Here is a 27,869-nt window from a genome sequence, read left to right as displayed (position 1 = left end):
AAATTGGTACTCACCACTGGAACTCTTGGTGTGGTGAGTAGATCCATTTTCAGGAAATGGATCATAATGGGGGTGGACCTGAGACTCAAAGCCAGGCTGACTGGCTGAAAATGGATCGGAAGACCCGCCTGCCACTATCAATCAGCGTGGTGCTGTCACAGCGCATGTGCGTCACCTCGCTCTCTCTTCTCCGTTAAAGGGGAGAGATGCGAACATTTTTTAACTTTGGCCACTGGGCCACCAAGGAGGGTTTCGGCTGGGCCAGCAGCCTGGCACCCAAGAGGGAGTGCCAGGCTGCCCGTTGATAGCCCGGTCAAACCCGGGGCCAGTATTTTGCTGGCGGATCGGCAAGTTGGCCGGCAAAAATTATTGCACTGCGGCTGAGGCAATGTGCCCTCCCCTTTAAGGGCGGCCACGCTGCCGACCTGCAGTCACTCTGCAGAGGTGCATCAACAGAGAAATCTGTCGGGGGCACTGCGCGGCGGTGGATTCACAGAGTGAGGTGAAAATCGCCGGGTAAGTATTTTTATTGTTTTTTTAATTGATTTTATTGGTGGTGATACCACTTGGGTGGTATGGGGTCCAGACCGAAAAATCCCCGACCTGAATTTAGGTCGGGTCGGCCTGTTGACCCCAAAGCGGCAGCCATTTGATTTTTAGGAATGGCCGCGGCAAATGGGCACTAATGGGTCCCTTGGAGTCCTGAATTTTGGCCCCTAATACTTTCCATCTCTCACATAATGAATCAATAATTTGTTTGCAAGGAAAAGCATCATTAAATAGACATCAGAATGTGTGATATCACATTTTCACAAAGCATCTGTGTGCATTGGAAGTTCTAAGCAATATTGTTTCATATTTTTAGAAAGATAATGCTCTAATTTTCATGTTTTATCAATTATTTGACTACCTGTGTTTGCACTTTCCAAGTATCCATAATAAGGTGGACGGAGAATGGTGTAGATCAGCTCCTCATCTTTGCTGTCCATGTCAGAAGCTTTTAAGTTGCGGGCAGTGATGTAGATACCAAAGCGTCCGTCTCTCAGACTGTCAACTGTAGTTGGGCTTTGATTGATGAGGATACGGGGAGAAGCCCTGTCAACATGCTCCACCTGCAATTAGTGTACTGTGTGTAATTAGAAATGCAAACAATTTTCTTGTGAGAGCCTTTATCAATGATCTGCACCTTCAGAAACTGTTAAATCAGATTATCCTAATTGGAGTTCCCAAATTATCTTTTGCATATGCCTTGCCAATATTTTATTCAGGTTAAAAATAAGAAAATGTTTAGTAGAATGCAAGGAATCAGTTTAACACTTGTAATCCAATTTAATTTAATCTAATGAATCCCAGGATTGTGTTATGGCCTATGGGGATATTATTGTTTATTCTGTTAATGAATTAAGTTAACATTTTAAGTTTCCATTATGAAAATTATAATGTCATCTGCTGTTTGAGAATGTTGCAGAAACCCCACGATCGCCTAAGATCCACAACTTTTCCTTGCAATTAGAATTGGGCCCAATATGCTTCATTCATGCTCCATCCAGTTTCCAGCCCCAATGTTTGACCTACCAAATCACACATGACTGGAACAAACTCTTTCTAAAGCAGGCAAAAGCAGCCCAGCACAAGCACAACACTGTTATCACAACTCAGAATTCACTTGTGCAGCACAGAAAATAGATTTTAAAAATTCTTAGCAGTTATCTAACAGCCGAAGAGGTCAAACCAGCAACTCACCGCTTATAGAATGGATGAGCCTTTTAAATTATGCTCTTGCAGCGTCCTTAATGACTGTTAGAGCCATGAGTTGCTAAGCGAGTTTGTCACGTGCCGAATCATGCGCTGGGGCAGACCAATTTCACAAAAGGGTAGGCAATAAATTTAGGGCCCTTATTTAAATATGTTGATGAAGTTTCCGAATGCCCTGGATGGCACAAACATGCATGCCGCCCGCCATATTGGACCCTTAGGCACCTACTTTACATCTGAAAAATAAGCATAGCCTGTTCGAATTCTAGTTCAATAAACCTAATAATTTCTGTTTTAGTACCTGGAAACTGAAGGATTATCATAAAAACCCAGCTGGTTCACTGATGTAACAAACAGCACAATGCTACAGATGCTAGAAATCTGAACTAAAAGCAGAAATTGCTGGAAACACTCACTCAGTCGGCTGACCTGCTGAATGTTTCCAGCATTTTCTGTTTTTGGTTCACTCAAGTCTTTCACGGAAGGGAAGCTGTCACCTCTGCTTGGTCTGGCCTCCACATGACTGTAGTTCCACTTTACATACTGACTTAATTCTCTCTGAGGAGGCCTAACAAACCAGGGCAGCTGCCAGGGTAACCAAGGATGTGCAGTAAATGTAGCCTTGCCGGTGTCATCCACATACTAAGAACAAATATTTAAAAAAGGCTATCATTCTATTATCATTCTGTAACTGGTTCTGGACACCAGGTTATGTGCGTATTAAGGAATGATCAGTTACATATATTTATATGCTGATCTTACAAAAAGTGGACAGTGAAAAAGAAAATGAAAACTTATGGAAAATGCAGAGCATTTGAGGTAGAAACAACTGTTGTTTGCTGGGTAGTGCATCTAATATTATCATGTTCTAATGTTGTGCATGTTCATTTCATGTACACCTTAACTCTCAACTATCAGGATTAGACCCCTGATACTTTAATGTTGAGGAGTCAGATTGAAGTAGGAAACAGTGAAACTTGTCAGATGTGAACTAATCTGCTGTAAATTTCTAGAATGTTCAGTTTTTAATCTCTCACTGCCAAATTCTACAAGATGAATTTCACATCAATATGGGCAAGTTTATTCTTAGAATTAAGATCACAATAATATGAAATAAAATACAAAAGTTTGTTATATTTTCTCCAACATGTATTATGAATAAAGGCAATCTCGTCTGGCAATTGGATTGCTCTTTGTTTAAATATCTAAACTGGGCTAAGTAACTCCACAGGAATCATTGAGAAACACTTCTACTATAGTCTGGAGGATGTTGGGAATAACCATTGGGAATAACCGTTACTTGGATGAAGGGACCTAGTGTAATGTAGCCAAATTTGCTGATGATACAAAGATAGGTGGGAAAGCAAGTTGTGAGGAGGATGCAAAGAATCTGCAAAGGGATAGAGATAGGCTTAGTGAATGGGCAAAAATTTGGCAGATGGACTATAATGTGGGAAAATGTGAGGTTATCTATTTTGGTAGGAAAAATAAAAAAGCAAACTATTGTTTAAATGGGGTGCGATAAAAATGCTGCAGTACAGAGGGACCTGGGGGTTCTTGTACATGAAATGCAAAAGTTTGTATGCAGGTACAGCAAGTAATCAGGAAGGCAAATGGAATGTTGGCCTTTATTGCAAGGGGGATGGAATATAAAAGTAGGGAAATCCTGCTAAAACTGTACAGGGCATTGATAAGACCACACCTGGAGTACTGTGTACAGTTTTGGTCTCCTTATTTAAGGAAGGATATCCTGTACTTGCATTGGAGGCAGTTCAGAGAAGGTTCACAAGGTTGATTGCTGAGATGAAGGAGTTGTCATATGAAGAAAGGTTGAGCAGGTTGGGCCTGTACTCATTGGAGTTCAGAAGAATGAGAGGTGATCTTATTGAAACATAAAAGATTCTGAGGGGGCTTGTCAGGGTAGATGTAGAGAGGATGTTTCCCCTCATGGGGGAATCTAGAACTAGGGGACATAGTATCAGAAAAGGGGTCACCCATTTAAAACAGAAATGAGGAGGAATTTCTTCTCTCAGAGGGTTGTGAATCTTTGGAATTCTCTACCCCAGAGAGCTGTGGAGGCGAGGTCATTGAATATATTTAAGGTGGAGATAGACAGATTTTTGAATGATAAGGGAGTCAAGGGTTATGGGGAGTAGGTGGGGAAGTGGTGTTGAGACCAGGATCAGATTAGCCATGATCTTATTGAATGGAGGAGCAGGCTCGAAGGGCCAGATGGCCTACTCCTGCTCCTATTTCTTATGTTCTTATGTTTCCTCAGTAGAGACTCCAAAAATATGCAACATGCTCCTATCATGAGTGTGAAACCAAAACTGGCTCAAGATACTTTGCAGGACCAAAATATTCTTCTGTGACCAATTTAGAACCAAAATCCTTTCAGTACTGCAAAATGGACTAAATTCTAATTGTAACTAAAGGAACTAAATAAACACCAAATGGAAACAGTTTTAATCTAAGGAAGAGCCAGGAATATTATTGTGGTATATAGTACAAAAATGGAGGTGCACATTCCTTCGAGTTTCAGCTATCTGTATCCCAGTGCTTCGTCTGGCAGAGAAGACAAAGTTATCTCTTGTTGTCAATTGCATTTAAACCAGTTGACTGGCTGGTAAGTGACTAATATTTAGTTGTTCAAATCCCAATTACTGTCATTACTTCATCACGTAATACTCAAAATGATGTGATGTGCAGACTAATATTTGTTTTTCCATATCTTTTACTTTCATTTTCTCACCAGAGTGATGGGTGCATGAGAAGAGCTGTTCCAGATCATTATGTAACTAGGCACTAATAGGTGAATGAGAGAGGCAGCTCTAATTTGCCTTTGTGGGAAGTGCTCCACTCTTGTCTGGAATGCCCCAGGCCAAGATTAGAAACTAAGGGCCCAAGTTTCCACATGATTCGCGCCTGATTTTTAGGAGCAACTGGTGGAGAACGGACTATTTTAGAAATCGCAATTCTCCACATTTTATTTTCTGCAGTTCTAATCAGGTAGAACAGTTCTAGTTTAGAACAGAATTTTTTCTTCAAAAAGGGGCGTGTCCGGCCACTGACGCCTGATTTGAAAGTTTCCACAGTGAAAATGTACTCCAAACTAAAGTAGAATGGAGCCAGTGAAGATTTTTGTAGAACTGAAAAAACCTGTTCTACACATTAAAAAATCAGGCGCAGGTTACAAATTAGGCGTCCAGAACGAGGTGGGGGGGGGGGGGGGAGGGGAAGGGAACTCATTAAATTCGACAATAAATCCTTATTTATACTTCTACAAATATTATACAAATAAATCCAACCTGAATAAACATTTATAAGCCACGAAAAGATTAAATAAACCATCTTCCTACCTGTGTGAAAGTGCTTCAGCCAGGGAGAATTCTGCAGCCGTTCGTGCCGCTGAGCGGGAGGGGGAGAGAGAGAGAGAGAGAGAGGGAGGGAGAGAGGGGGGGGAGAGAGAGAGGGGGGGGGAGGGAGGGAGAGAGAGAGTGGGGGGGAGGGAGAGAGAGAGAGGGGGGGGAGGGAGGGAGAGAGAGAGAGGGAGAGAGAGAGAGAGGGAAGGGGAGAGGGAGGGGAGAGGGAGAGGGGAGGGAGGGAGAGGGGAGGGAGGGAAGAGGGGGGAGGGAGGGGAGAGGGGGGAGGGAGGGGAGAGGGGGAAGGGAGGGAGAGAGAGAGAGGGAGGGAGAGGGAGATGGAGAGGGGAGGGAGAGGGAAGAGGGGAGGGAGAGGGGGGGAGAGAGAGAGAGGGGAGGGAGAGAGAGAGAGGGGAGGGAGAGAGAGAGAGAGAGGGAGGGAGGGAGAGAGAGGGAGAGAGGGGGAGGGAGGGAGAGAGAGGGTGGGAGGGAGGGAGTGAGGGAGTGGGGGGGAGAGAGAGGGGGGGCGTCGGGTCGGGGAACAGGAGCGCGGGGGGGTGGGGGAGCGGGTGTCGGGTCTCGGGTCGGTGCGGGGGGGGGGAGCGGGTGTCGGGTCTCGGGGCGGGGGGGGAAGCGGGTCTCGGGTCGTCGCGGGGGGGGGGGTTGTCGGGTTGGGTCTGGTCGGCGGGTGGGGGGGGGGGGGGAGCGAGTGTCGGGTCTGGTCAGGCGGGGAGCAGGAGCTGGCCGTGGGAGGGGCCCCAGTGAGGCCATTGGGCCAGGGCTAGGGGCTGCGTGCTTCGGGCCCCTCCCACACAGTTCGGCGCCTGGAGCTACTGCACTTGCGTGCCGACTGTAGCGCGCATGTGCAGAGGTCCCGGCACTGTTTTCAGCGCCGGGACCTGGCTCCGCCCCCCCCACAGCTCGTGCTGACTGCGCCAAGGGCCAGAGGACCTGTAAGTAGGTGCAGACTACCGATGATTTTTTCAGGCGCCGTTTTAGGCGCGAAAAACGGGCGCCCAGCTCGGAGGGGCGCCCGTTTATTTTCTTGTGGAAACTTGGGCCCGAAGTGTGGAGATTTATAACAGAGCATTCATTTCCTGCCCTTCTGTATTGCAGTGAACAAGCGCGTTTGATGCAACTTGACATCCAGACAGTAAAATTATTTCCATTTTAATTATTTCCATGTCTACTTCTTGGTTTGAGGAATGATTAAAAGAGGAAATGACCGAGTCACATGTTAAAAATAATGGATTGGGTGCAGAAAAGTTAACCATTATGAAAAAAACATGCTTGCAATCTCTTATAATACAGCACTCACATTACCATTTTTTAAAGCAGTTTATACACTTTATGAAAGAAAAGCATATTGTGTGCAGTTTTGCAATAACCCAAATGACCCAGTGGATAAATGTCGACCGGAATCTTCCCAGCCCTGCGAGTCCGGGTTTGGAGGCGGGCCATGTTGACAGCGGGTCGGTTAACGGACAGAAAACATTCGGAATAAACGGGTAATTTTCAAGTTGGCAGGCTGTTACTAGTGGAGTGCTGCTAGGATCAGTGCTTGGGCTCAGCTATTTACAATCTATATTAATGACTTAGATGAAGGGACCGAGTGCAATGTATCCAAGTTTGCTGATGATACAAAGCTAGGTGGGAAAGTAAGCTTAAGGCGGATACCAAGAGCCAGCAAAGGGATCTTGACTAGAATTTCCCCAAAGCCCGCCAGCACCTGATTGCCGGCCAGAAACTGGGTGGTAAGCCACAGGAAATTCTAACTTTTTGACTGTTAAGTGCGTGGGCAATAAGATGGCAGATGGAGTATAATGTGGTGAAATGTGAGGTTATTCACTTTGGTTGGAAGAATAGAAAAACAGATTTTTTTTTTTAAATGCTAAGAAACTATTAAATGTTGGTGTCAGAGAGATTTGGGTGTCCTCATAAAGGAAACACAGTAAGTTAGTATGCAGGTACAGCAAGCAATTAGGAAGGCAAATGGCATGTTGGCCTTTATTGCAAAAGGGTTGGAGTACAAGATTAAGGAAGTCTTTCTACAATTGTACAGGGCTTTGGTGAGACCATACCTGAAGTACTGTGCACAGTTTTAGTCTGAGGAAGGACATCATGCAACGAAGGTTCACTTGATTGATCCCTGGGATGAGAGGGTTGTCCTATGAGGAGAGAGCGAGTAGATTGGCCTGCACTCTCTGGAGTTTAGAAGAATGAGAGGTGATCTCAATGAAACAAATAAGATACTGAGGGGGATTGACAGGGTAGATGCTGAGAGTTTGTTTCCCTGGCTGGAGAGTCTAGAACCAGAGGTCACAGTCTCAGGATAAGATGTCGGGCATTTAAGACCAAGATGAGGAGGAATTTCTTCCCTCAGAAAGTTGTGAATCTTTGGAATTCTCTATATCAAAGAGCTGTGGATGCTGAGTTGTTGAGTATGTTCAAGGTTGAGATAGTTAGATTTTTGGACTCTAGGGGAATCAAGGGATCATCATCATAGGCAGTCCCTTGAATCGAGGATGACTTACTTCCACGTCAAAAAGAGATGAGTTCACAGGTGTTTCAATGAAGGACCTAATATTCCAGGTCCAGAACTACATCTTGAAGGATGGAAGATGCCTGTGCATGGATTTTTTTAACGTGTGGTGGCCGTTGCACACCAGCCACCACACGGACTTGACAGAGGGGTTAACTAGGACGACTGGAGACCAGCTCTGCTGCACGAACCTAGTACGCACACATATCAAGTGAGGGCTGGCCCGTGCTGCCCCTGGGCCCTCGGCTTTTCTTGGCCCCGAACTCACGCCTCTCCTAGGCCCCGATCACGTCCCTCTACAAACTCTTGCCACTCTTCCGCCCTGACCTCGCCGCTCCTGCTGTACCTGCCGGCACTGCAATCAGTGACCTGGATTTGGGTGACATCCAATCCAGTCACTCTCTTCGAAGCCGTCGCCCTCCTGCAGCAGCACGCCGCCCCACGTTGCTCCCTCTAATGGCCCCGGCCTGCTGATGGTCTTACAGGCCGGGACCATGTCGATTTCCGGGCTGGGCCGCCGCACGTTGCTCCCTCTAATCAAGGGATATGGAGATATTGAATGGCGCAGCAAGCTCGACGGGCTGTATGTTCTTATGTTCGAATGTAACACTGGTTTTACACCCCTTACGATTTTACTCTCCAATGATGTCAATGGCGTTCCACCTGATCGCATGCACTTCTTGCCCAGCGAGTTAGGTTAAAATGAACCCCTTACTGTTTAAGCTCACACATTAAAAGTGGCCACTTGGAACTTGGAACTTGCCGACGATTGTGGAATCATATTCCAGTGTAAGTCAGTGCCTTCAGTAAAGTACGAGAGAAACGGGGAGTAAAGGGTCGTACAGGAGGTTAAGAAGTGTTTATTTACAGCATTCAGAAAGGTGCTTATTGGAATATTGGTTGGAAGCAGATACTGACAGGCACCCGCCATTGAGTTAAACCACATTCAAATTTAGAACAGTACTGTTCAACCTTGGGATTGGCACTCTTGAGAACAGCAGAGTTAATTTATTCCAGAACATCCACTTTTGAAGTTTTGCCAAAGATGTCTCTCAGATTCAGTCTGCAGCAGCACCTGCCTAATTAACCCATGTAGCTACTAAACAGACATCCACCGTACAGAAAACCAACTGTTTTTTCCAGTCAGTAACTTTTAGGTTTATTATGTGAGAAATTTCTGTTAAATGAGCTAAAGATGCATTTAAGCCCGTGACCTACAAATATTGACATAATTCCAGCATTATTATTAGTTTTGTTTGTGTCTGTCATCTCGCAGAAATGATTAATTTTTAATAACACACAATACTGAACATTATAGGTAAATGATGATAAAGTAAAAGAAAATGATGGAAAATAAAAATGTACCTTTACTTTGATTCAAAAATACTATTCAATCTTCTTCTTGGGCAATCCCTCGGAGTCGAGGATGACTTAGAGGGCTAATCTAAAATTGCTAACTTTTATATTTTGCCTATTTGTATATTTTTTCTGCAACAAAAAGATTGATATTTTAATTATTATTGTGTGTTTAATTAACTATTTGCTTATTTGTTGCCAATCTTTTCCCTTTATTTGTGGTGCATGAGAGGTAAGTCCTCTTTAATATATTTTGTAGTTTACACAACACCTACATATTTGCTCCCACTTAAAGATAACATTCTGTTAATGTTAATGTTTATATTTTAATTTATTTTCCTCAGTTAATAGATTTAGCCTTGAAGTTACTCAAATAAGAAGTCCCAGTTAGTGAGGTTATAATTTAAAAAGCGAATTAAGGCAGTGGAAAGTGGACAATAGAAATGGACTCAGTTTGAACTCTGATAACTGATCCCTCTCCTACCTATCACCTACAATAATCCTGCTCTGTTGCAACCTTTCTTTTGCTAGTCTATTAACATAGAAACATAGAAAATAGGTGCAGGAGTAGGCCATTCGGCCCTTCACGCCTGCACCACCATTCAATGAGTTCATGGCTGAACATGCAACTTCAGTACCCCATTCCTGCTTTCTCGCCATACCCCTTGATCCCCCTAGTAGTAAGGACTACATCTAACTCCTTTTTGAATAAATTTAGTGAATTGGCCTCAACAACTTTTTGTGGTAGAGAATTCCACAGGTTCACCACTCTCTGGGTGAAGAAGTTTCTCCTCATCTCGGTCCTAAATGGCTTTCCCCTTATCCTTAGACCTGGTTCTGGACTTCCCCAACATTGGGAACATTCTTCCTGCATCTAACCTGTCTAAACCCGTCAGAATTTTAAACGTTTCTTTGAGATCCCCTCTCATTCTTCTGAACTCCAGTGAATACAAGCCCAGATGGTCCAGTCTTTCTTGATATGTCAGTCCCGCCATCCCGGGAATCAGTCTGGTGAACCTTCGCTGCACTCCCTCAATAGCAAGAATATCCTTCCTCAAGTTAGGAGACCAAAACAGTACACAATACTCCAGGTGTGGCCTCACCAAGGCCCTGTACAACTGCAGTAAGACCTTCCTGCCCCTGTACTCAAATCCCCTCGCTGTGAAGGCCAACATGCCATTTGCTTTCTTAATCGCCTGCTGAACCTGCATGCCAACCTTCAATGACTGATGTACCATGACACCCAGGTCTCGTTGCACCTCTCCTTTTCCTAATCTGTCACCATTCAGATAATAGTCTGTCTCTCTTTTTACCACCAAAGTGGATAACCTCATATTTATCCTCATTATACTTCATCTGCCATGCATTTGCCCACTCACCTAACCTATCCAAGTCACTCTGCAGCCTCATAGCATCCTCCTCGCACCTCACACTGCCACCCAACTTAGTGTCATCTGCAAATTTGGAGATACTAGATTTAATCCCCTCGTCTAAATCATTAATGTACAATGTAAACAGCTGGGGCCCCAGCACAGAACCTTGCGGTACCCCACTAGTCACTGCCTGCCATTCTGAAAAGTACCCATTTACTCCTACTCTTTGCTTCCTGCCTACCAACCAGTTCTCAATCCACGTCAGCACACTACCCCCAATCCCACGAGCTTTAACTTTGCACATTAATCTCTTGTGTGGGACCTTGTCGAAAGCCTTCTGAAAGTCCAAATACACCACATCAACTGGTTCTCCCTTGTCCACTCTACTGGAAACATCCTCAAAAAATTCCAGAAGATTTGTCAAGCATGATTTCCCTTTCACAAATCCATGCTGACTTGGACCTATTATGCCACCTCTTTCCAAATGCGCTGCTATGACATCCTTAATAATTGATTCCATCATTTTACCCACTACCGATGTCAGGCTGACCGGTCTATAATTCCCTGTTTTCTCTCTCCCTCCTTTTTTAAATAGTGGGGTTACATTGGCTACCCTCCACTCCATAGGAACTGATCCAGAGTCAATGGAATGTTGTAAAATGACTGTCAATGCATCCGCTATTTCCAAGGCCACCTTCTTAAGTACTCTGGGATGCAGACCATTAGGCCCTGGGGATTTATCGGCCTTCAATCCCATCAATTTCCCCAACACAATTTCTCGACTAATAAGGATTTCCCTCAGTTCCTCCTTCTTACTAGACCTTCTGACCCCTTTTATATCCGGAAGGTTGTTTCCGTCCTCCTTAGTGAATACCGAACCAAAGTACTTGTTCAATTGGTCTGCCATTTCTTTTTTCCCAGTTATGACTTCCCCTGATTCTGACTGCAGGGGACCTACGTTTGTCTTTACTAACCTTTTTCTTTTTACATATCTATAGAAGCTTTTGCAGTCCATTTTAATGTTCCCTGCAAGCTTCCTCTCGTACTCTATTTCCCTTGCCCTAATCAAACCTTTTGTCCTCCTCTGCTGAGTTCTAAATTTCTCCCAGTCCCCAGGTTCGCTGCTATTTCTGGCCAATTTGTATGTCACTTCCTTGGCTTTAATACTATCCCTGATTTCCCTTGATAGCCACGGTTGAGCCACCTTCCCTTTTTTATTTTTACGCCAGACAGGGATGTATAATTGTTGTAGTTCATCCATGCAGTCTCTAAATGTCTGCCATTGCCCATCCACTGTCAACCCCTTAACATCATTCGCCAATCTATCCTAGCCAATTCACGCCTCATACCTTCAAAGTTACCCTACTTAAGTTTTGGACCATGGTCTCTGACTTAACTGTTTCATTCTCCATCCTAATGTAGAATCCACCATATTATGGTCACTTTTCCCCAAGGGGCCTCGCACAACGAGATTGCTAATTAATCCTCTCTCATTACACAACACCCAGTCTAAGATGGCCTCCCCCCTAGTTGGTTCCTCGACATATTGGTCTAGAAAACCATCCCTTATACACTCCAGGAAATCCTCCTCCATCGTATTGTTTCCAGTTTGGTTAGCCCAATCTATATGCATATTAAAGTCACCGATGATAACTGCTGCACCTTTATTGCATGCACCCCTAATTTCTTGTTTGATGCCCTCCCCAACATTACTACTACTGTTTGGAGGTCTGTACACAACTCCCACTAGCGTTTTCTGCCCTTTGCTATTCTGTAGCTCCACCCATACCGATTCCACATCATCCAAGCTAATGTCTTTCCTTACAATTGCATTAATTTCCTCTTTAACCAGCAACGCCACCCCGCCTCCTTTTCCTTTCTGTCTATCCTCCCTAAATGTTGAATACCCCTGGGTGTTGAGTTCCCAGCCTTGGTTACCCTGGAGCCATGTCTCCTTGATGCCAACCACATCGTATCCGTTAACTGCTATCTGCACAGTTAATTCGTCCACCTTATTCCGAATACTCTCGCATTGAGGCACAGAGCCTTCAGGCTTGCCTTTTTAACACACTTTTCCCCTTTAGAATTTTGCTGCAAAGTGGCCCTTTTTGTTTTTTGCCTTGGGTTTCTCTGCCCTCCACTTGTACTCATCTCCTTTCTGTCTTTTGCTTCTGTCTCCATTTTGTTTCCCTCTGTCTCCCTGCATTGGTTCCCATTCCCCTGCCATATTAGTTTAACTCCTCCCCAACATACAATAAATAACTCATTGATACAATAAATAACTCATTGCTTTTCAGAATTTCCTCTCGTGTTTACTGTGCACCAAATAAGTCATCCTTCATGTCCTTTCCCTTCATGGACCCACATTAGGGCTGGAATCTTCCCAGCCCTCGGAGTGCAGGTTTGGAGGCAGGCCCGCTGTCAAAATGGCCATGATTGACAGCGGGACAGGAAGTCCGCTCTGAGCCTGTCTCCGTGTCAGTTTCTCAACTGTCGGGTCTGCGATGCACATGCCGAGCGGTGTGCCAGTCAATTACAATGCTTAAGAGGATTTTTCCCAGGCATTAACATTTTACCAAGTTTTCAAGAGTTTGCCATCCCTCGGATTTCACGCCAGGTAAGTGTGTTGAGTTCTCAGTGACTCTCCATTATTTTGTCTAGTTAACAGCTGCAGAACTGGTATAAGAGCTTTTCACAGCTGTTCACTTTCCAATGTCACAAGCTGAAGCCTTCAGGATTTGGAAGAAACTTTTGAGATGTATGCAGTTTTTAAGTGTTTGCAGTGAACTCTCTATCCACTATCACCTCCTTGGAGCAACCTCTCTCACCATTGACAGATCACTTCTGTCATCTCAACCTCACCTACCATCTATTCCAGCAGCATCTGTGCCCTTGAAAAAATCTCACCTTGGTCCTCAGAATCCCACCACAATCGGCTCCAACACCAACATCACTAAACACATCAGCATCACCAACCTTCTCTGCAAACAACTGATGCTGCACAGGGCCCAGGGCAATAGCATCTGACCACATTGCTGCCCAGGAAACCATGGCCACATTTACTTCACTTCACGCTGTGCACCCTGACTGTGCCAGGTTGGCACTGCCCCACACCAGCACCATAAAGCATCCTTGCAGTGCCCAAGCCATTCCTTTCACACTCATCACCATTGTGGTGGGAGCGGGGGGGGGGGGGGGTACTCTTATGTCTGACCATTCATTACAACTCACTAAGCCACTTCTAAATGTGCACACAAATCTGTCCAAGAAGACCAAAGTGTTCAAAATAAAGATTTCAATATTTGACAACATATTAGCAGAAAGTCTACATGAACATTGGCTAAAACACCCCAAGTGCCTACCCTTATATGTTAGATGGTATGATTGGGCAAGGATGAGGGTGAGTGTGAGGAGTGACTAGTGAGATGGGGAAATGACAATGTAGATAGAGAGAGAAAGGGATGGGCAAGATAAGTTTGTGTGAGTAAAAATGTGCAGGAGTAGGGTAGGGAATGCAGACAGGTCCTTCTGACAACATCCCTGCTTGTGCTCTCCTGTGCAGTGTGCAATCAGGCTGCGTTGGTCTCCTGGGGGGTTTCTCTTCCGTCCATTGGAACGAAACAGAACCTGCCTGCGAGTTGTGACTCCCTCCATAAGCATTTGGAGGGAGTCATAGGAGAGCCTGTGTGCAGCCCTGCACCTTTGTGCAGTGATTTAGTGTTTGCAGCAACTCAATGCTGTAGAACACTGACAGCATAACTGTCAAAAAAAAGTCCCTTTAAGGAAACCGGCTGATGACACGTCATCAGATGACATCATCAGACTGGCTTCCTGTTAATTGGCTGGGAACCTCGCAGGGCGGGCTCAACAAGCCCATCAACGGAAGATTGTGTTGAGAGGGTGGGATGGAGACAGGAGCACGTTCCTCACACGCCACCAATGCCGGCCGTACCGGTCTCACCACGATGTGTCTTTCGAACGGAACTCACTTTTTCTGAGATTCACTGGCAAGGCTGGCATTTATTTCCTATCCCTAGTTGCTCTAAGAAGGTTGTGGTGAGTCTACTTCTTGAACCACTGCAATTGTAGTTTGATACAACTGAATGGTTTACTAGGCCACTTCAAAGGCCAATTAAGAGAGGACCATTAAGAGAAACCAAGGACTGAAGTTACATGTAGGATATGAAAAGTTTCATTCCTTAAAGGACATTAGTGAACCAGTTAGGTTTTTTTGAAAATCTGACAGTTCTGTGCTCACTTTTATTAATATCAGCTTTTTTCCCCCAGATTTTTTAAAACTGAATTTAAATTCTCAAACTGTCACGGTCAGATTTGAATTCATGTTCTCTGGACCATCAGTCCAGCCTCTAGATCACGAGTCTGTAACATAACTATTGTCTATCATCTCTGTACCCACAGACTTTTAATACCAAGGTAGGCATCTTTTAATCACTATTTTTTCATTTCCTTTCATTTCCCTTCATCCCTCTTCTCAACACTGGTAATATCCTACACTATTGGGCCTTGGCCATTCACTTCAGTTTTTCAATACCATAAATAAACAAAGGCCAAGACTTCCTCGAGGGTTTTGACAGCCTCCTGCTTAATTTCAGTGGGAGTCTCGTGGAACCCACAAATTCCAGGAGTAGCAGGGGAGCCTTGTAAGGGGCAGAACCTCTACCTGACCCGTACAAGGCCAATAACACCAAGGGAGTGGAATTGGGGGTAGGAACTCCCCATGCTGGTGGTTCAAGCACCTCTGGTTCAAAAGAGCCTTTTCCATCTTGGCACAAATGGGCCCTACCATCCAGTCTGGTGCAAATTAAAATAAAATGAATTTGGCTCAGAATTCTTACACAGGGAATCAGGGGGAACTGAATGGGGTCTCGAGGAGGGGGACCTGCACTGTCACAAGGGCCCTCCATTCCCATGCAAATGCGGTGCTCTCTTACTGACTCCCAAATGCCAGTGGGGTCAGCACAGGACCAAAAACCTTAAAGTAGCTTCAATAATGTAAAGTAGAATTAGAGAAGTTTATCGACCAGTTGAGATCTTCAGAGCTATATTTACTGAAGAAAGGGAATTGCATTATTTTAATACGGCACAAAATACTAGTGTAGTGTAGTGCTCAATGAGTTAATTTATTGGAATGTTACAGCAGTAATTATTTATGTGCGATTCACGGTTTGATGGGCACTGCCTATTAATTTACATTAAAAGCCTTTATTATAGCATACTAGCGAATCCCAAAGGATGATGTCATTAATTAAACAAGTTCACAAACAACCTAAAATAAAAAGGTGTTAAAACAAATAGTAAATTAAATTCCTCTTTTGAATATTACTAGTTAATGCACTGAAATAATTCTACTAAATATTAAGATCGAGATTAATGCAACAACACATTTGTAAAAATGCTAAAATTGTAACAATAATGATATACCAACTCTGAGCAGCATTCATTCTGCCAGCTCCATACTGTGATCAGTGGTTTGAATGTTAATTTTATTACATCTTCTGCTATGTGAAAATATTCATTTTTTTAAATAACCAACAATGGTTTTTAGCTTTCAAAACCAAAACAACAAAGTCTATAAGGACTAATTCACTGGAAAAGTTCAAGGTAATTGAGCAAAAATAAGGTTACATATCTTCATAAGATGACTGCTTAATTAATTCCAGTTTATAATGAATGTATCATCAGTCACCAAATTGTACATTTGAAAAGTGATCAATATTTCCCAACATATGTTGTAACAAAAATTAACACCTGGGTGAAGAGATATATTTGGATTGAAATAATGCTTCTAAATTCCAACTGTCGAAGTGCTACACATACTGGTATCTGTATCATGTGGTTATTTTTGTACACTTGTGTGTGAGTGTGTGTGGAGGGACATTTGTCATTGCGGTTGCATAAAGTACAATATAATGATAATAGGTGCTTCACTGACACTTTTGAGGGAACGTTTTTAAATTATTAATCAAAAGTCTTCAACTTCAATTTTTACGCTTTATTCATTTATAAATAGACTGAACAGATCACATTTTGGCTGGAAATCTAGTTTTTCAATTTAAAGGGCGTTTTAAATGAAAATAACCCCTTAAAATGTGATGGTTATATCTTGGGATTTTACAGAGATACGTTTTGAATTTTAGTCAATGCTGTGTTACAAGATAGATAGATCTATAGTGGAGTTAGATTGGAAACATCAGTTTCTGCAAAAGCATTAAAAACACTCCCCCAAAATGCCTATAACTAAAATTTATTAAACACAAGTAAGATTTTTAGAGGAGTTGGCATTAAAATGGGTAAATAAAAACTGTTTGAATTAAAATATTAATACTAAATGATATAGTCAAAGAAACAAGATCTAATCCTACTTATCTAAAGCAGTTGTAAAGCAATTGAACTGGTGACTGAATGTACTGTGTGTATAAAAGTGTTCATTCCATGCACGAGTTTGGTTACTTGAAAACAAATTTGTTTTTATTAGCTATGGATAATTTCTGTAATTTATTTTAATAAAATGTAAAATACAACCTACAGAATATTACAATTTAAATGATCTTACTACACAAAATAATTAGAGTTCATTTCTTCCCCTTATTTAAGGTAACGTCTTTGTACAGATAATATCCACATACCTGTATGCTGAATATAACAGGCTCCTCTCTCATCTGGCCATTGACTAAAAAACCATGATTGGTTCCATCAGAAGCTATGAATGTAAAGTGGTCAAGCTCAGAGGGCCCATCATTGTGCTTGTATGAAATGTCCAAATTATTCACATTCAGCTGTGTAAAGTGGTCCTGGGAAAGAATGTTTCCTTTCAGGAACAGGTTGCCATACTGAGGAGGCTGGATAATAATGTAGGTTAGGTTTACCAGGGGAGTGTCTGGATCTGTAAGTTGAAGATGATCAGGAGAGATGACCATCACGGCATCACCTGGTAACTGAAGACCTTTATTATTGACTAGAGTGGGCAGGATACGGTCAGTGCGCTCAATGTTAAACTCCATGGAGCTGTTTTTAACTGTCATCCCATTGCTGACAAAAAATCTGTGGGAAAAGAAGAGTTTGAATGAGAAAGGACTTAATTCCACCGTAGCAGATAACGGCATCTGTTAGGAAGTCTCATTTTTTAGTGTAATTATCCCAATCAATCCTGATGAAAAGGTTTTCACTTTAAATTCAAATGTCTGTGCCAAGGGTAGTCATTTTGTTAATCATCGGCATCCATCATCTGTTGGTGTTTTATAGACATTGTTCTACTAGCTCACGAATAGCAAGACCCATCTTTCTTTATGGCCAATGCACAAGCCCACCCTAATTGTCGATAATAGGATTATTCCTTAATCTTTTAAACATTTTGATGTGGGTTCTTTTGAAATTTCAAAAAGCATATTCTGTGTACTCTTTGTAGCCTCCTTTTTGTAAAATGAATTATGCTCTATCTCTTGCACCCAGCCTGTGTCTGTCAAAATTGATCAGTGCTCCAACAAGCTCTAATAAGATTTTTTTTTGCATCTCTTTTCAAGCTTTAAAATCTGTCACAACTGGTATTAATCTAATCCGAAAGAGAATTGTCAAGTGTTGGTGCACGAACAGGCCTTGACAGTTTGTCTTTCTGCAAACTATAGACAGATTGTGAGTTAGGAGCTGCCGAACAGATGGACAAGTTAGGAGTAGCACAATAAAAAGTAATTTAATAAATCACCTGGAACCAGATCAGTTCCAAATGCTGAGAATGAATTATAGCAGAGCTGATAGGGAGCTGGGCTTTGGCACTAGATTACGCCAGAAGGTACCAGCTACAAAAAAGTGATAAACATTCATGAAAAACATCTATTTCATCATAGTCAAAGGATGGGAACCCACACAGGCCAATGTGCTCTAAAAACAAGTTATTTTTTCTGCGTTAAAGTAGGTTTTTAATTATACCATTTGAATATATTGAATTATAATCCACATTATGGCTTTCCATAATCACAGTTAATAAATTGGGCATGATTAATACAAATGTTCCCCTATAGCAAGTAAGCAATAAAATACAATAGGATTATAAATGGATATAAATCCTTACTCTGTAAGCCCTTTGAACTCTCAGTGGTCAGTCATCCCTGACAAAAATACCCTGTAGGATATTCTGTTCGACTAATCTATAGAATTGTCTGTGTCAAATTATATTTGCATTATTTCATAGGGGATTTGAGGGGCTTTTGTAAGGGCTATTTTAATTTCCTGTAGGATTAAAGAAGTGACAGTAAAATTAAATATAATGATTTTAGAAAGCTTTCTAAGCTGTGTACTTTATGCATGTTGTTCATTTTAGAGCATTTATGTAATACTCAGTTGTATAACTGAATTTTATAAACAGATTCTGTTACGAAACATATGCTGACTAATAACCAAGAATCCTCAGTTATGATCAGTACTTTGTGCTTTGATTCATACTGTTATTGTTAAGACAGCCAGAGTATGGCAGATGAGGCCTCCTCACCTGAATCCATCCGTGCTGGCCTCACGACTGTTGTCATGGACATAGCAGACCTTCTGGGCTGCTACCTCCAACTGGCTGAAACTAGAAATGGCCACTCCAGGATAATTGATGTATTCGATCTGACCATGTGCAGGTGGCACAGAGATGGCATACAACAGCTCTTCGGGTTTGCCAGTGCCATCTGTTGCCATGAGAACATCTGTCGTCAAGGTGACCCTGTCACCCTCTGTTAAAGTTACAGGTTTGGTAAGTACAACAATGTCACCTATAGAAATAAAAAAAGAGAGGAAGGGAGAAAAAAAAGAGAAAGCAAAACTCATATCGTCACCCATGAACAAAGCCTCAGCTGTGTTAGTGATGAATTAGCTTAATTTAATTGGTAAAATGCAGCTCTCCTCTTTCATTTGTGAGGTGGCTTTGATTTTATGAACTCCCTATTGTCAGCACGGTGCAGCAGATTGAGTAAATGTTCAGGATTTACAGTTTACAGATGGCACTCCTCGTTCTCACCAGTTGTGACTGTGAATGTTCGTCAGAAAACGGTGCCAGGCACAGCCTCCAGAGAGTCGGCTGCTTCCATTTCTCTCGTACCGATCACTTGCTGGCAGCTCTGCTGCTCCACAGAAGCTGAACCCAGTTCTCTAGGTTGACTGACACCGTTTCAGGGAGATTTACCAGATTTTCTAAACTTGCCGCCATCAATCATGAAGATACTCAACTTGTAAAAAAAAGATATATTAAATGATTATATTCCCTATAAATTCTGATGGTATGCCACTATCGTGAAAAGTGGAAGATCAAAGAGGGTATTAAGTGTCAAGCAGCTTGATGTGACATCATCTTCAGAGAGTTCTTTTACTGTATGCTCCAGTACATTAAAGGTGAACACATGGGTTCTGTACACTGCTTCCAGCTGGTGCTCCGCTGAGCACAGCCAATTTGCAATGTACAAAAAAACATCAATACACCATGCAGTTCGGCTAAACTCTTTTATTTCTGACGTGTCATTGAGGGCCCCTACTGTGCTTTTAAATGAATTAGACTTGAAATAATGTTAGCATTAGTTCTAAACCATTTCTTAAGAGAGAGAAAAAAAACTGCAGGTGTTCAAAAAAATTTGGATGTAGAATTTTTTTTTCCTTGAGTTGTGCTCAATACTGATATTTTTATCTGACTGCGATTGCTTTGTTTCATCCTCATTTGATAAATAATTGGATTTTGTAGAAACTCTATTCACTCTGCTTCTGATCGACAAACACGTATGCCTATAAAAATAAAAGACGTAGAGATAAAAAGAAAAACTACGAATCTGAAATAAAAACAAAAAAATGCTGGACACAAAGGGCAGTTTGACCCTGACTTGTGTGAGCCTTTGTTGAGTTCTGGGGAAGGGTTAAGTTTACTGCCCCTTGCAGATGTTGATAATCTACCATGCATTGCCAGCATTTTCTATTTGTATTCGAGATTTGAAGTACACGTTTGGTATATTTGCTCTTCTGCTCCTCTGTATTCACCCTCTTTGTTTTTAAGTACATAAATGAATAAATAGACAATGGAATAGGATTACTCCAAAAATTTTGAAGGACTTGAATTACATATGGTAGCACTTCTGACCATTCTACTTTTATCTTGCATGTTTGTGACATTTAATATATTATTAAGTAAAGTTCTCTTTTCAGTTGTTAATGGATGATTAATCGCCTGCTTGTGCCAGGGATGGTAATTTATGCAGGCTCCAAACAATGGTGTTTTCAGATGCTGGCTCCAGTCCTTTTAATGACATTGGATTTTCATTATCAACCTCGTCAGTAATTTTGTTTTCTTGATTTAAATTCTATCAGGAAAATACTTCATTTGGGTACAGTTGAGATCACAGCACTTGGTGATAAGCAGTTCAATTCCACTTCAGCTGACTTCTGTGCAGAATACTGTACCTGTCACATTCACTTGACAAGATGTCTTCATAAAATGATAAACCAATGTTGTTCTTGTGATCAACAATGAATGCAATGATAGATTTTAATTAATACAATACTTTTATTATGAAACTTGATGTTTGATCTTTGTCAGTTAATACATAGATACAGACATCACAAGTGAGTATGAAGTTTTCCTTTATAAGGGTAACACATTGGGTGCTTTATTATTTCTGGTTGAATATTCTGCTGGGAACAGTTAAAGTTTTGTTGATCAATTTACTGTTAACAGGAATGATTAGCAGTGGTGAAAACAAAGAAATGGCAGACCAGTTAAACAAATACTTTGGTCTGTCTTCACGAAGGAAGACACAAATAACCTTCCGGAAATATTAGGGGACCGAGGGTCTAGTGAGAAGGAGGAACTGAAGGAAATCCTTATTAGGCGGGAAATTGTGTTCGGGAAATTGATGGGATTGAAGGCCAATCAATCCCCGGTGCCTGATAGTCTGCATCCCAGAGTACTTAAGGAAGTAGCCCTAGAAATAGTGGATGCATTGGTGATCATTTTCCAACAGTCTATCGATTCTGGATCAGTTCCTATGGACTGAAGGGTAGCTAATGTAACACCACTTTTTAAGAAAGGAAGGAGAGAGAAAACGGGTAATTATAGACCGGTTAGCCTGACATCGGTAGTGAGGAAAATATTGGAATCAATTATTAAAGATGAAATAGCAGCGCATTTGGAAAGCAGTGACAGGATCGGTCCAAGTCAGCATGGATTTATGAAAGGGAAATCATGCTTGACAAATCTTCTGGAATTTTTTGAGGATGTAACTAGTAGAGTGAACAAGGGAGAACCAGTGGATGTGGTATATTTGGACTTTCAAAAGGCTTTTGACAAGGTCCCACACAAGAGATTGGTGTGCAAAATTAAAGCACATGGTATTGAGGGTAATGTACTGACGTGGATAGAGAACTGGTTGGCAGACAGAAAACAGAGAGTCGGGATAAACTGGTCCTTTTCAGAATGGCAGGCAGTGACTAGTGGGGTGCCGCAGGGCTCAGTGCTAGGACCCCAGCTATTTATAATATACATTAATGATTTAGATGAAGGATTTGAGTGTAATATCTCCAAGTTTGCAGATCACACTAAGCTGGATGGCGGTTTGAGATGGGAGGAGGATGCTAAGAGGCTGCAGGGTGACTTGGACAGGTAGGTGAGTGAGCAAATGCATGGCAGATGCAGTATAATGTGGATAAATGTGAGGTTATCCACTTTGGTGGCAAAAACACAAACGCAGAATATTATATGAATGGCAGCAGATTAGGAAAAGGGGAGGTGCAACGAGACCTGGGTGTCATGGTACATCAGTCGTTGAAAGTTGGCATGCAGGTACAGCAGGCGGTGAAGAAGGCAAATGGTATGTTGGCCTTCATCGCTAGGGGATTTGAGTATAGGAGCAGGGAGATCTTACTGCAGTTATACAGGGCCTTGGTGAGGCCTCACCTGGAATATTGTGTTCAGTTTTGGTCTCCTAATCTGAGGAAGGACGTTTTTGCTATTGAGAGAGTGCAGTGAAGGTTCACCAGACTGATTCTCGGTATGGCAGGACTGACATATGAGGAGAGACTGGATCGACTGGGCCTGTATTCACTAGAGTTTAGAAGGATGAGAGGGGATCTCATAGAAACATATAAAATTCTGACGGGATTGGACAGGTTAGATGCGGGAAGAATGTTCCTGATGTTGGGAGTCCAGAACCAGGGGACATAGTCTAAGGATAAGGGGTAAGCCATTTAGGACTGAGATGAGGAGAAACTTCTTCACTCAGAGAGTTGTTAACCTGTGGAATTCCCTGCCGCAGAGAGTTGTTGATGCCAGTTCATTGGATATATTCAAGAGTGAGTTAGATATGGCCCTTACAGCTAAAGGAATCAAGGCGTATGGAGAGAAAGCAGGAAAGGGGTACTGAGGTGAATGATCAGCCATGATTCTATTGAATGGTGGTGCAGGCTCGAAGGCCTACTCCTGCACCTATTTTCTATGTTTCTATACTGCCAGTTATGTTGAAAGCTATTTCTACCCTCTCTGCAAAAGCAACTGCCTGACATCGTGACAATTTCCTTAGCAGGAATATATTACAAACCTCATGGACATTTTGGGCTAGAATTTCCTCCTTAGCCAGTTCACCATCGAAGTAGCAGCACAATAGCATTTTATCCACTGGTGTTACATTGTTGAAAATCAATCCAATTTTATTCGGTGCACCTTCACTGAGTATTCATACCAGGCTTTTGATGCCATTAGTGCCCTCCGGGCCAAGGAAAATTCAATGCTGCTGTACCAGTTGAAATGGTCAAGGCAGCCATTTTGTGTCTGGAGCAATGTTGTTCACTTCAATGCCTGAGGCTGGTGTTTCTCAAGGGCACTGAGCCGTAAATTAATGACCCTTTCGTTACTGTAATCTGACAAGGGCGCAATGTACCTTTAGGCCCAAACAAAAGGAGGTCCACATAGGGTGTGATCCAGGCCCTATGGAAGGAGGTGGCCTTGGTATTAAGTGCCACCTCCAGCAGCCTCCGCATAGCTACACAAAGCTGGAGGAAGTTAATTAACATCTCCAAAGCTGGCAGTCGTAGCTTGTAGCAATATATTACAATAAGCATCGTTCCCAATTGCAGCCACCCTGCTCTCATTGTGTTGAACACCATTTGCAACTTACCACCAACATGCTAGCGGTACCAGAATACTCATCATACCCCTTTCCTCTCCTCTAAGTGTTCTTTTACTCAAGTCAAACACGTAGGGAAGCAATGGAAGAATCAAATGATACGTGTCTTGTTTCCAGTACGTGTTCCCACCACCATTAAGAAATGCCTTCTGACACCTGAGTTACATTCCATGTGATGGCATGAAGAATGCCTTGAATTTCTCTGTTTAAAGCAGAAACAGCTTACAGCCAAAGGCAAGCAAGCGGCATCTCAATTACGCAGGACTCTGTTGCATATCATTAACCAGCCACGTCCCCAAAATGAAGGGAAAAAAACTGTAAGACCATTTGTTTTATTAAATAATTCTATTTTAATAAAGCTTATTCACTTGTTCTCCAGGGGCTGAGATAACTCTGCCTCCTTATAATATTTTCCTGCCTTTACTTGTTGGAAAGCACTGAATCCCAGTTTATTCATTATTCCACAGCTGAATAGACTGGAAGCCTGGAGCACATGGAGCAGCAAGTATGCCGAAGTTCAAAGATGAACGGTAAACAGGTTACAAAGCATTATTAACACCATTGTCTTAATGTTTACAATCTGTACAGTTTGATCATAGATGAGTAACTAAAGAGTGGTGCATAGTGTCCAAACAAATGGGATATCACACACACTAAAGTAACAACAATCATAAATCCTTAGGGGTGGAATTTGACAGCGCAAAAAAAGGGCATGGGCACCGCGATGCGTGATATGCCCACGCCTGTTCAGAAAGCATAGGTAGCACGTCAATTTGGTGCTCCCTGCTAATTATCATGATAGGAGCGCACAGCCTAGCATGGAACGGGTTGCTGACAGACTATGCACTCAGCAGGAGGTCGAAGTTCGCATTGCTGGTGCGAGGTGTCCACCCTTCCTTCACTTTCACATGGTCTATCTTTGACTCTTCCCTTCCCTTCCTCGACTTCTCTGTCTCCATTTCTGGGGCTAGGCTATTGACAAACATTCACTGTAAGCCCAGTGACTCCCACAGCTATCTGGACTACACTTCCACCCACCCTGCTTCTTATAAGGACTCTATTCCATTCTCCCAGTTTCTCCATCTCTGTCACATCTTTGTTCTGACAATGCCACCTTCCATACTTGTGCTTCCGATATGTCTTCCTTTTACCTCAACTGCTGAGGATTCCCCTCTACCATGGTTGACATGCCCCTCGACCACGTCCATTCTATTTCCCACACCTGCTATCGTCCCTTCCCCTCCCTCCCAGAACCACGATAGTGTTTCTCTTGTCCTCACCTATCACTCCACCAGCCTCCACATACAACGGATCATTCTCCGCCATTTCCGCTACCTCCAGCATGATCCCTCCACCAAACAAATCTTCCCTTCCCCTCCCCTTTCAGCATTCCGAAGGGACTGCTCCCTCCATGACACCCTGGTCCACTCCTCAATCACCTTCAGCACATCCTCCCCCCTTCCCATGGCAGCTTCCCATGCAAGCACAGGAGATGCAACACCTGCCCTGATACCTCCTCCCTTCCCACTACCCAGGGCCCCACACACTCCTTCCAGATGAAACAGCGATTTACTTATACTTCTCTCAACTTGGTATACTGTATTCGGTCCTCACGATGTGGTCTCCTCTACATTGGAGAGACCAAGCGTAGATTGGGTGACCACTTTGCAGAACATCTCCATTCAGTCCGTAAGTGTGACCCTGAGCTTCCGGTCGCCTGTCACTTTAATTCTCCGCTCCACTCCCACTCTGATCTCGCCATCCTCGGCCTCTTACGCTGTTCCAATGAAGCTCAATGAAAGCTCGAGGAACAGCACCTCATCTTTCGTTTAGGCACTTTACAGCCTTCTGGACTCAACATCGAGTTCAACAATTTCAAACCATAATCTCTGCCCCATTTATTTTCTTTTTTTCTGTTTGTTTTTTTTTCTCTTTCCCATGGCAGTTTCTGATGATTCTGCCATTTCCACTTCCACCCCATCTAGACTCATCTTTTGCTGCTTAACTTGCCCCATTACCATCTCCTTTTGTCTTGCACCATCATCCCTTTTGTCTCTTAATCTCTTCTGCCTTCCACCCTATCACAGACCTTCCCTTTTGTTCTTTTCTCCCCTCCCCTTCCCCTGCGCCTATACTTGCTTAAAAACCCGTTACATCTCTAACTTTTTCCAGTTCTGACGAAGGGTCATCGACCTGAAACGTTAACTCTGTTTCTCTCTCCACAGATGCAGCCTGACCGCTGAGTATTTATAGCAATTTCTGTTTTTATTATGGCTTTACTTAAGGCTAACCTGCTCCTCTTCAAGGCAGTCTGCAGCTCTAAAAGCTGAACTGCCTTCTGCACATAAAAAATGCTATAAGTGCTTCAGCACTAACACAAATGGCTCAAGGGCACCCAGGGTCTCGGGTGCAGCACTCCAGCTTTGTGTAGGGGGTCAATACTGAAAGAGAAGTTCTCTATCCAGAGTGGGCCAGGAGGCCCTCCATAAAGAAGGATGTGGGACCAGATCACTGAGGCCGTCACTGCCAGAAATATTGTCCCGAGGACCTGGCTCCAGTGCCCAAAGAAGTTTCATGACCTCAGACGAATGGTCAAGGTCATCTTCAAAAGCCGTCTCCTATCAACTGCACCACTAGCCTCACACACTGCTTAATGCATACCCCCCTTCCCCCACCCCCACCCGATCACTCACCTACCAACAATCTGTACCAAACACGAGGCCCACCTCACATTTCTAGCTTCGCCTCTCCCCTTTGGAGGAGACGTTGCTGGCCATTCTTGGCAGGGGCATGGCTGAGCCTTTGGCCAGTGGCAGGACTGAAAGAATATAGAGGCTGGTGTCCTTATACGTTATCCTCCTTCTTACATCCCACTTCCCCCTCATCCCACAATATCTTCTGATTTATGAGCTGCACATGGTGTAAGCTTGCAGCTCTTGCTTTACTCACACCGCTCCCCTACCCTTGTGCCTTCCTCATTTCAGACACCCAAGAAATCCAGACTGCCCAGCCAGTAGGTCAACAAGAAGAGGGAGAGGAGAGTGAAGAAGAAGAAGAAGAAGAAATATCATAACTCGATTTCATACTTCTAGCCACTAGCTCCTCGAGGTCATCCTGCAAGGCCATCTGTCGTCTTCCCCACTGAAAGTCAGCAGCCTTCCACCAGCCATGCTGCAGCCTCTGCAGTAATACTGGATAACATGACTAGGATAGGCAAAGGTAGACGCAAGACATTCACTAAGGGCATGCACAAAGATGTTTAGCTGATTTTTAAAAATGTAATATTGATTGCACATATGGATAAAGTTGGATTGGAAAGTTGGCTTTGTGGTGGTTTTTATTTCAGCATTGTGGACAGACACTATGATGGTCAGTAACAGAGGAAGGTCGGGTGTGGGACAAATGTTGAAAGGGGAATTGGGGTTTTGGCCATTGGTACCGCAGGCTGATGTTTCAATCCCAGACATTCTGGCCAGAAAGGGGCTGTCTGGGTAGCCTCCTTCCTTCCTCCTCCTTCCTTCTGCTTGTTCCTCTTCAGCTTCCTCCTCTTCTGCTGCCTCCTCCCTCTGCAAGCAGCTTGTCCTCTTTGCTTCCCCTGCTTCATCTCCATGTGATGCTGCAGCCCAAGGGGGATGGCAACTATAAACCCAGGACTGGATGCAAGTCGTCTTCACAGAAGCCTTCCTTTAAGAGCCAAAGCATTGCACACATCCAGCAGCACTCCCTGCACACTTTAACAACTTATTAAATGTACTGCACCAAGCCACTACTTCAGTAAAATATTTTTTAAAAACCCAGAAGCAAATATCCAAATTTACCTGAAAGTTGTCTGTGTCCTTTTAAGAAGCACTGGCAGTGTCTCTGTTGTAATGCTGCTGCACGTTCTTCCGTACGCGCATTGGAGAGGACGTTATCAAGAGCAGCGACATCAAGAATTACAGATCGTGCATTAATTCAGGCGTTGCATGCCAATTGACATCACAATCTGGTGTTCTGCATTACTTAAATATGGGCGGCGAGCACAGGCAACGGTAGCATTGCCGACCTGCACAAAACGGCGGTTGCCACATTTGCCCCGAAAGTGGGTGGAAATAAGGTGGGCGTCATTTTTTTCTGCAAAACCGGCCTTAACAACCACCAGAAAAGCTCCCAGTTTTGCGGCCTAGATTTTTATATTCACTGCAACAGTTAAAGGAAGAAATAAATCAAGTTGCAAGTGATAAATTTCTTGTATGGCAACAAATTTTCATCAAACAGGATCGTTAAAACTGTGCAAAATTAGGCGATCCAAACAAAGATTCCAAGGCCCCGATATTTACGGGGAGGT

General features: G+C 43.1%; 1 protein-coding gene across 4 annotated transcripts in view; it reads right to left on the bottom strand.

Moving 5' to 3' along the window:
* The window catches only part of frem1b (Fras1 related extracellular matrix 1b), a 304,502-nt gene that overhangs the window by 54,446 nt on the left and 222,187 nt on the right, over positions 1 to 27,869 (bottom strand). For 3 of the 4 annotated variants that reach the window (XM_070886932.1, XM_070886934.1, XM_070886933.1), the window contains exons 24-26: positions 18,892 to 19,156; positions 17,036 to 17,450; positions 911 to 1,112 (exon numbers count right to left, since the gene is read on the bottom strand). In XM_070886932.1, coding sequence (XP_070743033.1) covers positions 911 to 1,112; positions 17,036 to 17,450; positions 18,892 to 19,156 — 882 coding nt within the window. Of the gene's footprint in view, positions 1 to 910; positions 1,113 to 17,035; positions 17,451 to 18,891; positions 19,157 to 27,869 lie in introns of those variants that run through there. The other variant, XM_070886935.1, reaches the window with a different exon arrangement.

This window comes from Pristiophorus japonicus, chromosome 8 (genome assembly GCF_044704955.1).
Source record: "Pristiophorus japonicus isolate sPriJap1 chromosome 8, sPriJap1.hap1, whole genome shotgun sequence".
Lineage (NCBI taxonomy): Eukaryota > Metazoa > Chordata > Chondrichthyes > Pristiophoridae > Pristiophorus > Pristiophorus japonicus.
Note: the sequence above shows the minus strand (reverse complement) of the source record. Positions and strands in the feature narration are given on the sequence as shown.